This window comes from Hypanus sabinus, unplaced genomic scaffold (genome assembly GCF_030144855.1).
Source record: "Hypanus sabinus isolate sHypSab1 unplaced genomic scaffold, sHypSab1.hap1 scaffold_47, whole genome shotgun sequence".
Lineage (NCBI taxonomy): Eukaryota > Metazoa > Chordata > Chondrichthyes > Myliobatiformes > Dasyatidae > Hypanus > Hypanus sabinus.
This window is the reverse complement of record NW_026781341.1, coordinates 633,195-646,621: the sequence shown is the minus strand read 5'-3', so window position 1 is coordinate 646,621 and position 13,427 is coordinate 633,195. Positions and strand designations below refer to the sequence as shown.

General features: G+C 45.9%; 1 protein-coding gene across 6 annotated transcripts in view; it reads left to right on the top strand.

Moving 5' to 3' along the window:
* The window catches only part of LOC132389088 (zinc finger protein 850-like), a 38,970-nt gene extending 26,601 nt beyond the window's left edge, over window positions 1-12,369 (top strand). For all 6 annotated transcript variants that reach the window (XM_059961521.1, XM_059961519.1, XM_059961523.1 and 3 more), the window contains one exon: window positions 7,340-12,369. In XM_059961521.1, coding sequence (XP_059817504.1) covers window positions 7,745-10,195 — 2,451 coding nt within the window. In that variant the 5' untranslated portion in view covers window positions 7,340-7,744 and the 3' untranslated portion in view covers window positions 10,196-12,369. The remainder of the gene's footprint in view (window positions 1-7,339) is intronic.
* The last annotated feature ends 1,058 nt before the right edge of the window (window positions 12,370-13,427 follow it).

The window sequence follows — 13,427 nt, the reverse complement described above, 5'->3', positions numbered from 1 at the left end:
CCTTTAATCCTGAGACTTTGTTCCCAGGGTGTCCTCATGGGCCGTCCGGAAATGATTTAAGCTGGTGACAACCCTGTTTTCCCCTGTGGGGTAACCCTCATGTGGAATCGGGCTAATGGTCGGACCTTCAACCAAGTGAGTCCAGTCTCCACTGTTAGTCTGGCCAGTTTACTCTTCAGAGTGCCATTGGCTCTCTCCACTCTGCCGGCGGCCCGTGGATGGTGTAGACAGTGGAATTGTTGCTTGATAGCTAGTTTGTTACATACCCCTTCATTTGCTTTCACCACAAAGTGTGGGCCATTGTCTGAGCTCAGCATCTCTGGCAGGTCGTACCTGGGAATTATTTCCCGTAATAATACCTTCACAACTGTCACAGCAGTATTAATGGTAGTTGCTATAGCTTCAATCCATCAACTGAACAGATCTATAATAACTAAGTAGTATCTGTAGCAATGTACTCTAGGCAATTCAATAAAATCAACTTGTAGACACGAAAAAGATCCACCTGTCAAGGGAGTCGTACCCGGTGTGCAGGGTACAGGTTACCAACCATTCCCTGCTTTCCCAGGTGTGTACAATTATGTATATAATCAACCAATATTGGTAAAAACTGTGTAGGAACATAAACTTGTCCCACTGGGTGATCCAAAAACCTAGGTCGGGGTCTTTCTGGCACCCCATCTGGGACCACAGTTTTCACTCCTCCTCAGAGGCAGCCCCTGAGAAGAACAAAACTCGAGGTAGCTGTAGAACGGTGAGTAAGTTGTTTACAAAGGTGGCGTTACTAATGGGGTGGCAGGAGGAAGTCAGGAATCCCCATGTTCCCAGAGAGCCCCGTAGTCATGTACAATCCCAAATGCAAAGCGGAGTCTGTGTAAACGTTCCCACTTTAGTCTGTTGCTGGGATACAGGCACGAGTCAGAGCAAACAGCTCAGCATTCTGGGCGGAGACAGCTGCTTCAAAAGAGGCCTGTTCAATTATTTCACTGTCCGTCACTATTGCATCGTTTCCCTGCTGGATCCACAAAAGAGCTTCCATCCTTATAAAACGTTTCCTCAGGCTAGAGGGGGCATTGCAGAATGGATGGGAGAGTCTGTCCTTCTTTCACTGTGATCTGGACGGGCTAGAGGGGGTATTGCAGAATGGATGGGAGAATCTGTCCTTCTTTCAATGTGATCTGGACGGGCTAGAGGGGGTATTGCAGAATGGATGGGAGAGTCTGTCCTTCTTTTACTGTGATCTGGACGGGCTAGAGGGGGTATTGCAGAATGGATGGGAGAGTCTGTCCTTCTTTTACTGTGATCTGGACGGGCTAGAGGGGGTATTGCAGAATGGATGGGAGAGTATCTCCTTCTTTCACTGTGATCTGGACGGGCTAGAGGTGGTATAGCAGAATGGATGGGAGAGTCTGTCCTTCTTTCACTGTGATCCGGACGGGCTAGAGGGGGTATTGCAGAATGGATGGGAGAGTATGTGCTTCTTTCACTGTGATCTGGACGGGCTAGAGGGGGTATTGCAGAATGGATGGGAGAGTCTGTCTGTATTTCACTGTGATCTGGATGGGCTAGAGGGGGTATTGCAGAATGGATGGGAGAGTCTATCCTTTCACAGTGATCCGAATGGGCTAGAGGGGGTATTGCAGAATGGATGGGAGAGTCTGTCCTTTCACAGAGATCCGGACGGGCTAGAGGGGGTATTGCAGAATGGATGGGAGAGTCTGTCCTTCTTTCACTGTGATCCGGATGGGCTAGAGGGGGTATTGCAGAATGGATGGGAGAGTCTGTCCTTCATTCACTGTGATCCAGACAGGAGGGCTGACATCATGGACTGCAATTGCCCAGAGATGGGGTACAACATCTTGGGTTTGGTCAATATTAAAAGAATGTCTTACCAGATGTCCCGTCTTCACCTCAGACTCCTGCCAGTATCGGAGTTGGCCCACGGCCAAGTCTTGCCAGTCTCCCTCGGTGCTGGAGGCTTGTTTCATCAGGGTGTAGGCAAGGAACCCTGGGCTCTTCGGCTTGAACACAGGGCAAACCCACTGGTGGTATAGGGAACCACCAGTCCTGTCTGTCACCAGAAGAAATCTGGAACTTCGTCCGGAAATGCAGTACCATCTCTTCCTTTAACCTCTCCAATCACCGGGACTGGGAACTTCTGTCCCTTGAGGGGATTCCTCAGATGAGCACCACGTAGGGTCAAAGTGCCCACCACTGGGTGGTCACGGGAAGCTATCAGTTGTTCGCAGTTCCGGCATGATATCCTTGTCCATGTATAGAATCTCGACTTCCAAGGCAGAGCAAGTCTCTCCCTACGAGATTTCACCCCCCGTCTGGTGGTGACTGTAAATGAAACCTCACACTGGTTCCCCTGGAATTCCACCTGCAGTGGCTGGGTACGTGAATACGTACGTTCCGTGCCTTCGAACACTGACAGAGTGATTGTAGCGTCTGATAGCTGGAATCCCTTTTGATAGTATTTCCTGATCAAGGGTGTTTTTGGTTGCCCCATATCAATCATAAACGGAATTGAAATTCCAGCAACTGTCAATATTACATTGGGCTCTTCCTGAGGGATCTTTGCTTGTCAATTTCTAAACGGGTTGTTGTCCCCACCTATCCCATGGTAGGTTTTTGATCCCATTTCTGATCCCAAGATATAGCCCGTTTGCATCCTTCTTCCCGCTGAACATGCTCACTTTAAATATTAGTTCCTTTCGGGGTTGATCAGGAATCGAAAATCAGGTTCCAATAATATGTTAAAGCTCATCACATTCAATTTCGGTCATTGTCAGGCCAATCCATATTATCTGTTTAAATCATGTTGGCTTAGTTGGTAAGTTTTGGAGCAGTAGGACATTAAACTGGGGGGACAGATTCCCATTATTAAAAGGCTTGGTCTCCTGTGAAAGTGCCATAGCAGGCCACAAATCACTGCCAATAGTCTGATCCTGATTCCCCAGGGTTCGGATTGCATTCAAGTACTTTAGTGATGTTTACAGGTTGCTGGAGAGCCCTTTCCAAGGCTTGAATAATCTGGTCTGTCTGTTCATTCTCATTATGGTTTCCCGCCTGTAACTCCGGATAGGTTTGGTATCGCAATTCTGCCTTCCATTTCCACCCCTCATCAGCTGACAGAATCATGCAGCAGAGACTGAATAAATCTTGCGGATTCTCTTTAGACATTTGTGTAGTACTGTGGACACACTGAGCAAACTGTGCTGGTTTTTCTTTTCTATCTGGGGCCTGATTCATGATCATTATCATATCTTGAGGCTTCCAGGGTGCATACACAGGAATCACTGAGGGCTGTCCCTCCTCCTGCTCATGGATTGAGCAGCATTAGAGTGGGCAGTTGTCTTTGTGGAGCCACTAACTCTGGGGATTTATTGGATTCTTCCCTCCCTGTCTCGGAACAATCCCCGGTATTCCCTTTCGGGATCTCAGGGTGTAGAGATCCCCTTCCCTGTGCCGCTGTTTTACCTGAGCGGCCACCGTATCTGGGTACTGGGAGGATTGGGGTTCGGGGGCACTGGGTGAACTTGGCCGCTGGTAAGGTAGGAGAGGTACGGTGGGTGCCCACTCCTCAGCATGGCCACTGTCCTCAAACATGGGGGTTGCGATCCCTTGTTTTCCTGTAAGTTCGAACTTTAGACTGATATTCCTGCCCTTCTCTCCTATCTGGACCAACCTCGGTTTGCTTACGTTGTTTCTCCTGCTCTTGTTTTTGGTGCCCATCCACCCATTCATGCTCCACTTTTAGCATCTCCCAACCTTTGGCGTTCCTTCTGCAGTACATACCTGTTTCCCTTTCTCACATGCATTATTCCTCCAACTTGCTGATAATATGCTGTTCCACTTTACATCTTCATTCAGCCGATCTGCTCAGCACTCCCTATATTGGGATCGTGTTTGTGACTCCAAATGTTGAAGTTGAATAAAACTCGGCGGACCAGCTTCTTATTGTCGCCACAGTTCATTTTCCAGCAGGAGTTTGAGACCCTGTTGTCAAAGGGAAGGCATGTAAGCACTGCCACCATCTGATAAGTGGACTGACTTAATCAGGTTACAGCCATATATTTATGCATAGTAAGCCCCATACATTCCTATTGCAAGATGTTATTTGAACTGGTACGCCCACCAAGTCTGTTGTCTCCAAACTTAATTAGATAAGAGAGTTTGCTAAATGAAGGTTTTAATTACAGATGGATACACTGTCTAGTCCTTAACAGTTATTCCCTTTGCAAGGCCCTGACTTAATTACAAACAGATGTTTATTCCTGTCCTTATCAGTGAGTCCTCCTCCCTTTACTCAAAAGAGGGTACAATGTATAATGTTATCAACTAATGAGGGTCCAGTGTATAATGTTATCAACTAATGAGGGTGCAATGTATAATGTTATCAACTAATGAGGGTCCAGTGTATAATGTTATCATCTCTCAGTGTGTCTCTCTGCAAGCCGTAGAGCCGTAGAACTGGTAATGAGCCTGTCTTCGCTAACCACTGAAGACAGTGTTTACTTCGGTTCAGATATTCCTATTCAGTCCCAATTATTCTTTTAGCCAGAGGTTACATAGGTTCAAAATGATTTTGTTTTGTATATATCCTTAATTCTTCAGGAGGGTTCGGGGGAAATGTTTTTGTCCAATATAGAAACTGGTGTTACCTGTGTGTATTGTGGTGATGCAAAAGTTGCTGGAGAATTTACAAGTGGGAAAAGTGGAGTGATATTTGGAACTCTAACTTTTTAAAGTGTAATTTAGCAAGCAAACCACATGGACAATGTGTAAAAGCTCTGGTAAGAAAATCCTTCATTACCCGTTACACTCCCGCTACATAGTTCATGTGAGAGTGCAGATGAACTCGATCAAACCCAGAGCAGGTCATAGTTCTTATTGACAGTGATCTGCTAGCTGTTAAAATGAATACCTCACTATATAAAAATCACTGTGCACATGTTGTCACTTGGTAAAAATAAGCACAGTACATGATTTATGTGCACACTGGTCATTAGAAATTAGAGGGGGTATTGGATGGAAGGTGCAGAGACTGCCAGTGTCCTTGATGCCCTCACCTACAAGATGTGCATCCAGCTGCAGCTTGTAGCCCTGAACTTGAAGGAGCTGGGACATGAAATTGATGAATTCTGGATCAGCTGGGAGTCAGAGCGGGTGATGCATGTGACATGAAGAGAGGTGAGTTACGCCCAAGGTGCAGGACACAGGAAATTGGGTGAGAGTCAGGCAGGTGAATGAAGTTAAACAGCCATCGAAGAGTACTCTTGCGGACATCCCACACAACAGCAGCTGGACCAATTTAGAAACTGTTGGGGGGATTACCTGGCAGTGAAAAGTCAAATAAGTGATAGGGAATTCATTAGTTATGGGAATGGAACAAGAAGTGGACTAATATCCTAGTATTAAGATTTGCTAGAGCTGGTGTAGTGAGGGGTTGAAGTGGTTAAAATAAGTTGTATGGGGAATGGGAGCCAGAGTGACAGAACGGATAGTGGAGAGGGTGATTTGAGTCGAATTGAATTCACTTTATTACATACATACTTCATACTCGTGAGGAGTAAATATCTTTATGTTACTCTCCATCTAAATGTGCAATGTGTAATTTATAGTAACTTATAATATATTGTTTATACATAGAAGAGTCAATATAACATCAACATGCAATTGTATCGGCATGAATTAATCATTCTGATGGCCTGGTAGAAAATGACGTCCCAAAGCCTATTAGTCCTTTTGCTGTGGTACCGTTTCCTGGATGGTGGCAGTAGGAACAGTTTGTGGTTGTGGTGAATTGGGTCCCCAATATCCTTTGGGCCCTCTTTACACACCTGTCTCTGTAAATCTCCTGAATAGTGGGAAGTTCACATCTACAGATGCACTGGGCTGTCCGCACCACTCTCTGCAGGGTCCTGCGATTGAGGGAAGTACAGATCCCATACCAGGCAGTGCTGGACCAAGTCAGGATGCTCTCTATTGTCTCTCTGTAGAAAGTTCTTAGGATTTGGGGCCCACAACAAGCAACTTCAACCATCTGAGGAGAAAGAGGTGCTGCTGTGCTCTTTTCACAACACAGCCGGTATGTACAGAGCATTTGAGATCCTTGGTGATCTTCATGCTGAGGATCTTAAAGCTGTTCACCCTCTCAACCCCAGATCTATTGATGTCAATAGGGGTTAGCCTGTCTCCATTCCTCCTGTAGTACACAATCAGCTCCTTTGTTTTTGTGACAATAAGGAGAGTTTGTTTTCTTGACACTAGTCAGATGTTGTTCAGACCTCAGATATCAAACACTCAGCTCCTGAATTGCTCCCAGAAACTCCAGCCATTGCTGCCCTGTTGTCACTCCTACCTTTTCCCTTCCAAACAAGTTTGGCCAGCTTCTCTGTCACAGAAACATGGAGGAGTTCAGTACGGAAACAGGCTATTTGGCCCATCTAGTCAATGCTTAAACAACCACTTAAGGTATCTATTGCAACTACCTGACTGGGACCATCGCCTTCCATACACATACCATCCAGGCTCCCATCCAAACTTCTTTCAAATGGTGAAACTGAGCTCACAAGTACCCCTTGTGCTGACATCTCATGCCACACTCTCACAACCAATTCAGTGAAGAGCTTTTCCATGTGCACCCATTAAATGTTCACCTTCCCCGCTTACCCATGACCTCTAGTTGTCATCCCACCCAACCTCAGTGGAAAAAGCTGCTTGCATTTACCCTATCTATACCCTCATAATTCTGTATACTTCCAACAAATCCTCATGCAATGTTTAATTACCTTGTCTATGTTTAGTGCATTTTTTAGGTGTATAAGATGACGAGGAGCATTGATCGTGTAGGTAGCCAGAGGTTTTATTCCCAGGACTGAAATGGCTAACACGAGGGGGCATAGTTTTAAGGTGCTTTGAAATAGATACTGAGGGGATGCCAGGGGTAAGTTTTTTTACACAGGTAGTGGGGGGTTCATGCAATACACTGCTGGCTATTTGTGTGAGAGTGTTTCAGTTATTGCGGGGCCAGGAACCCATGCAGCTCAGTGGGAACAGGGAACAATACCAGTGGAGAGAGTCAAACTTAGCCAGGTCACGGATTGGAGATGGCAGAAATGCCCCATTCATATGGAGACAGGAAGAGCATCAGAGAGTTTGATGGTCATTCCAGATACCAGCACCCTGCCCAGTCAGGAGATGATTTCTCTCTCCAACTTGGGTTGAACTTCACTGTAACAGTGTGATGCCAGATCACACCTTGACAACTTATGTGAACTCATCTGAAATGTTGTCCTTCACCCATTGACAGATATTGTAAATCTTTTTACAGGTCAAAAATGACAAGGAATTTGTGTACGGGAATCTAGAGCTCAACACACCAGTTTTGCTGTCTCTGTCCAGATATTTAAGAAGTGGAGCAAGGGATTCACTCAATCATCCTTCCTGCTCAGACTGTGGGGAAGGATTCACTGAATCATCTGACCAACTGGCACACCCATCATTTTGCACAGGGTGGAACGATTCACCTGATCAGACAGTGGAAATGGAATCACTCGGCCTTCTCAACTGAAGGTACATCAGCTAGTTCATACTGGGCAAGGCCATTCACCTGTTCTGTGGGTGAGGAGGGATTCAGTCAGTCTTTCCACTTGTGGACACACCAGTCAGTTCACACTGGGCAGAGGCTGGTCATCTGTTGAATTTTGGGGAAGCATTCACTCGGTCATCTGACCGAATGGCTCACCAGCGAGTTCACACCGGAGAGAGGCCGTTCACCTGCTCGGACTGTGGGAAAGGATTCACTTGCTCATCTAAACTGAAATTACACCAGCGTGTTCACAGTGGGGAGAGGCCGTTCACCTGCTCAGACTGTGGGAAGGGATTCACTATGTCATCTAATCTGAAGGTACATCAGAGAGTTCATACTGGAGAGAGGCCGTTCACCTGCTCAGACTGTGGGAAGGGATTCACTATGTCATCTAATCTGAAGGTGCATTGGAGAGTTCATACTGGAGAGAGGCCGTTCACCTGCTCAGACTGTGGGAGGGGATTTACTTGCTCATCCAAACTGAAAGTACACCAGCGAGTTCACACTGGGGAGCGGCTGTTCACCTGCCCGGACTGTGGGAAGGGATTCACTTGCTCATCCGAACTGAAAGTACACCAGCGAGTTCACACCGGAGAGAGGCCATTCATCTGCTCAGACTGTGGGAAGGGATTCACTCAGTCATCCCATCTGAAGGTTCACCAGCGAATTCACACTGGGGAAAGGCCGTTCATCTGCTCGGACTGTGGGAAGGGATTCACTTGCTCATCCGACCTGAAGGTCCACCAGCGAGTTCACACTGGGGAGAGGCCATTCATCTGCTCAGTCTGTGGGAAAGGATTCAGCTGGTCTTCTCAACTGAAATCACATCAGAGAGTTCATACTGGAGAGAGGCCATTCACCTGCTCAGACTGTGGGAAGGGATTCACTGCGTCATTCCACCTGAAGATACATCAGAGAGTTCACACTGGAGAGAGGCCATTCATCTGCTCAGACTGTGGGAAGGGATTCACTCAGTCATCCCATCTGAAGGTTCACCAGCGAGTTCACACTGGGGAGCGGCCGTTCACCTGCTTAGACTGTGGGAAGGGATTCACTTGCTCATCCGAACTGAAGTTACATCAGCGATTTCACACTGGGGAGCGGCCGTTTGCCTGCTCAGACTGTGGGAAGGGATTCTCTGTTTCATCCCAGCTACTGAGTCACCAGTCAGTTCACACCGGGGAGAGGCCATTCAGCTGCTCGGAGTGTGGGAAGGGATTCACTATGTCATCTAATCTGAAGGTACATCAGAGAGTTCATACTGAAGAGAGGCCGTTCACCTGCTCAGACTGTGGGAAGGGATTCACTATGTCATCTAATCTGAAGGTGCATCGGAGAGTTCATACTGGAGAGAGGCCGTTCACCTGCTCAGACTGTGGGAGGGGATTTACTTGCTCATCCAAACTGAAAGTACACCAGCGAGTTCACACTGGGGAGCAGCTGTTCACCTGCCCGGACTGTGGGAAGGGATTCACTTGCTCATCCGAACTGAAAGTACACCAGCGAGTTCACACCGGAGAGAGGCCATTCATCTGCTCAGACTGTGGGAAGGGATTCACTCAGTCATCCCATCTGAAGGTTCACCAGCGAATTCACACTGGGGAAAGGCCGTTCATCTGCTCGGACTGTGGGAAGGGATTCACTTGCTCATCCGACCTGAAGGTCCATCAGCGAGTTCACACTGGGGAGAGGCCGTTCACCTGCTCAGTCTGTGGGAAAGGATTCAGCTGGTCTTCTCAACTGAAATCACATCAGAGATTTCACACTGGAGAGAGGCCATTCACCTGCTCAGACTGTGGGAAGGGATTCACTGCGTCATTCCACCTGAAGGTACATCAGAGAGTTCACACTGGAGAGAGGCCATTCACTTGCTCAGTCTGTGGGAAGGGATTCACTCAGTCATCCCACCTAATGGCTCACCAGCGAGTTCACACTGCGGAACGGCCGTTCACCTGCTTAGACTGTGGGAAGGGATTCACTTGCTCATCCGAACTGAAGTTACATCAGCGAGTTCACACTGGGGAGCGGCCGTTTGCCTGCTCAGACTGTGGGAAAGGATTCTCTCTTTCATCCCAGCTACTGAGTCACCAGTCAGTTCACACCGGGGAGAGGCCATTCATCTGCTCAGTCTGTGGGAAGGGATTCAATTGGTCATCTCACCTGCAGAGACACCAGTCAGCCCACACGGGGAAATGGCCATTCACCTGCTCAGTCTGTGGGAAGGGATTCACTCAGTCAGCTCAATTGAAGGTACATCAGCGAGTTCACACCGGGGAGAGGCCGTTCACCTGCTCAGTCTGTGGGAAGGGATTCAATTGGTCATCTCACCTGCAGAGACACCAGTCAGCCCACACGGGGAAATGGCCATTCACCTGCTCAGTCTGTGGGAAGGGATTCACTTGGTCATATAAGCTGAATAGACATCAGCGAGTTCACACTGGGGAGAGGCCGTTCACTTGCTCTGTCTGTGGGAAGGGATTCGCTGAGTCATCTGAACTGAAGATACATCAGCGAGTTCACACTGGGGAGAGGCCGTTCACTTGCTCTGTCTGTGGGAAGGGGTTCGCTGAGTCATCTGAACTGAAGATACATCAGTGAGTTCACACTGGGTAGAGGCCGATCTCCTGCTTAGAGTTTGGCATAAGATTCTCTCAGCCAAATCAACCGAATGTGCATCATTGAGTTCACACTGGGGAGAGGCTTTTCACCTGCTGTGAATATGGGAATCGATTCACTCAGTCCTCTAACCATATGCAACTCTCACTTCGGCTAGCAGCTTAACTTTTAGATTGATAGCTCCCCAACCCAGCCAACTTAAGAAATCTCATTTGGGTGGATGCTTCATGATGTGTCCCGTTCCAAATCAGTACACTGAAATAACAAACTGTACACAATATGTGATTAAACAATTGAGATTTATAATTCCTACTTAGACTATAGGGTTAGTAAAGAAAACAAAAAGAAAGAAAAAGGGCCCAGTCTCTCCTCTCTCCATTCACATCTTCTCATCTCTCCCCAGCAAAAGGTGGTGAAATTCTCTCTTCCAGACTCACAGGAAAGAACAACATTTCTGCCATTGGAGAGCCCCGCACTCCCAAACCCTGTTATCTCTAGTCATAACCTAAACATTGTTGCTGCAGAGAATCAATTACCTTAGCAGTGAAACATTACATAGAGGCCATTACAGTAGCCGTGAAACCTTGCAGCATGTTATACCTGTGACTCACCGCCGGGTTCACACTGGGCAGGAAGTTTCAATAAGCTGTATGCTGGATATTTCTCCATCCATTGCTGAATGCGATTTCAAGACTGACTGTTGGTGCTGAACTCTGCAATTATTGCTGCTGCTCACCACACCCAGTTCTGCACCCTGGTCACTGGGCATGGGAGGAGTTTCTTCTGCTGCACATTCTCCTTTAATGGGACTGGAGTTTAATATTCTGCATCTGAGACAAATAAATCAGTTCTATTTTAAACTTTGTCTTTGGAACTCTGTGAGTTTACAACACAACTAGTGGACTCAGGCCGGCTGGACCCTGCCAATGATTCTATTCCTTGACAGTCCTTTTAAATCCTCCCCTATTGTTCATCTCCTGCTTCCCTGTGGTGATGGGTTCCAAACCAGTGGTGAAGAGGTTTCCCTTAATTTTTCTACTGACTGAAGAAGTCACACATATTGCAGTTCTGTCTGAGATGTTCTTCACCCCTCAGATCTCTGGGCTGATGAAGAATGACATTGGGAGTTAACCTCCTTATTCAGGGCACATTTCCATATTTTGGGCCATTTTCCCTGCTTCTAAAGGGTTGTTAGAAAACACCACTCTACTCTAAAGACTGAAAGCCAAATGGGAAACCATCCATTGGATGTTCAACGAAGCAGGGTCAGAAACCAGAGGCGGGTCCGCACATTGCAGAGTTTGGGGCTCTGGACAATGGTCGGGATAAGAATGTATGGTGAGGAGAAGGGAATCAGCAGCGGGACGTGGCAACAAATGACAGATAGCAAGATTTGGAAGCTCATTTGATGGAAAATAATTCAGTTGTCTGACTGACAACACAGACAATGCCTGTTGTGAGATTCCTCATTTGTTGAGGCACATGTGTGTTCAGAATGGTAATATCTATTGAAGGAGTTATTCCTGATTGTTTATCCTGTAATATTATATCTGGATAGTTATTTTTGATTAACCTGTCTGTTATAATGTATTGATTATAATATAAATTGTGAGATTCTGTCCCTAACTGGATATGGCTTCAATTTATGGTGCCTTAATGAGGTGATAGAGGTCATTCATGAGTTTGTATTTTTAAGCAAGATTTTGGTGAATTATATTTGCCACTTGATTGTACTTGCATAAGTAATCAGATTGAGTTAAACTGCTGCAGGATCCGAGGAATATGTTGGATTGTGTCTGGTTTCTCTTGGCATTTTCTGCATTTATTGCCTTGTTTGTATGTATTTGTGAGTTTTTTGTTAACCACCTTGTCCTGTATTTCTGCAAGGAATCCCTCTGTTTCTGGGAAGAGGTGTCCAACTCTCAGTCAGGTGCTTGATGCTTCCTTTTCAACATCTTGTCTGCTCAGATCGTTGGGATGTCTCCCATGGAGAGTCATACTCATTCCATTTGTTAATGTTTTCTTCCATATTGATTATTCATTTTTCTGAGTTGGCCTCTCATTTAAGTTTTCTGGTCTTCTTAGCACAATTGCACATACACACTTGGAGTGCTGAATCCCGTTTACTTTTGAAGAAAATATACACCTAAAAGTTTTATCTGACTGTTGTGTGATTTTTTTTTCATTTGTGTTATTCCTCTTCCTCCTGTCTAAGGTACTGTTTGAGTGTAAGTAGTCTTTTCTGAAGTTTTCTGAAGTTCTTATTTATCTTTGTAAATTTTACTGATTGAAGTAGGACTAAGGTATTTTTCTTTAGAAAAAGTCAATGTCGGTATTGATGAAAGTGTTTATTGCCTTTGTTGTATTTGTTAATTACTGAGCTCTGGCAGGTTTTCTTAAGCCTCAAACTAAATTTTGTCAAAGGTTCTCCCTATTTCACACTATTTTCTATTGTCTTTGCTTGTTGATATTCCAGATATGTGGGTATCAAGAGTCCTGGTGAAGGGTCTTGGCCCGAAATGTTGATTCCCATCCATAGATGCTGCCTGACATGCTGAGCTCCTCCAGAACTTTGTGTTTAGTTCTCTAGATTTCTAGCATCTGCAGGTCCTCTCGTTTCCCACATACTTGTGTTTCTTGAAATAACAAGCCGGTTGTAGTGTCGTGTAGCTCTGTTGGTAAAATATTAAATAAAAACATGAGGAATAGGTGGCACAGGGTTGGAAGATGTAGAATATCAGTGAGTAGAATTAAGGAAGAGCAAATGTAAAACAAAATCCCTGATAGGAATTGTTTCGAGAGCCTCAATTTGTGGTCCACAAATTACAAGGGGAGATAGAAAATGCTTGCCAAAAGTGTAATGTTAGGATAGTCATGGGGGATTGTCATGCAGGAGATTAGGAAGGATGGTGTTGGTCTCAAGAGGAGGAATTCCTAGAATAGCTACAAGATGCTTTTTTAGAGCAGCTCATGGTTGAGCTCACTTGGGGGTCAGCTATTCTGGATTGGGTGTTGTAATGAGCCAGAATTAATTAGGTCACTAAAATCCAAAGAACACTTAGGGGCAAGTGAATATAATATGATCAAATTCACCATGACATTAGTGAAGGAGAAGCTAAAGTCGATGTGGAATAAAGAGAATTAGAGAGGCATGAGAGAAAAATTAGTCAAAATTGATCTAAAAAAAACCTGGGCAGGGATGAAAACAGAGCAG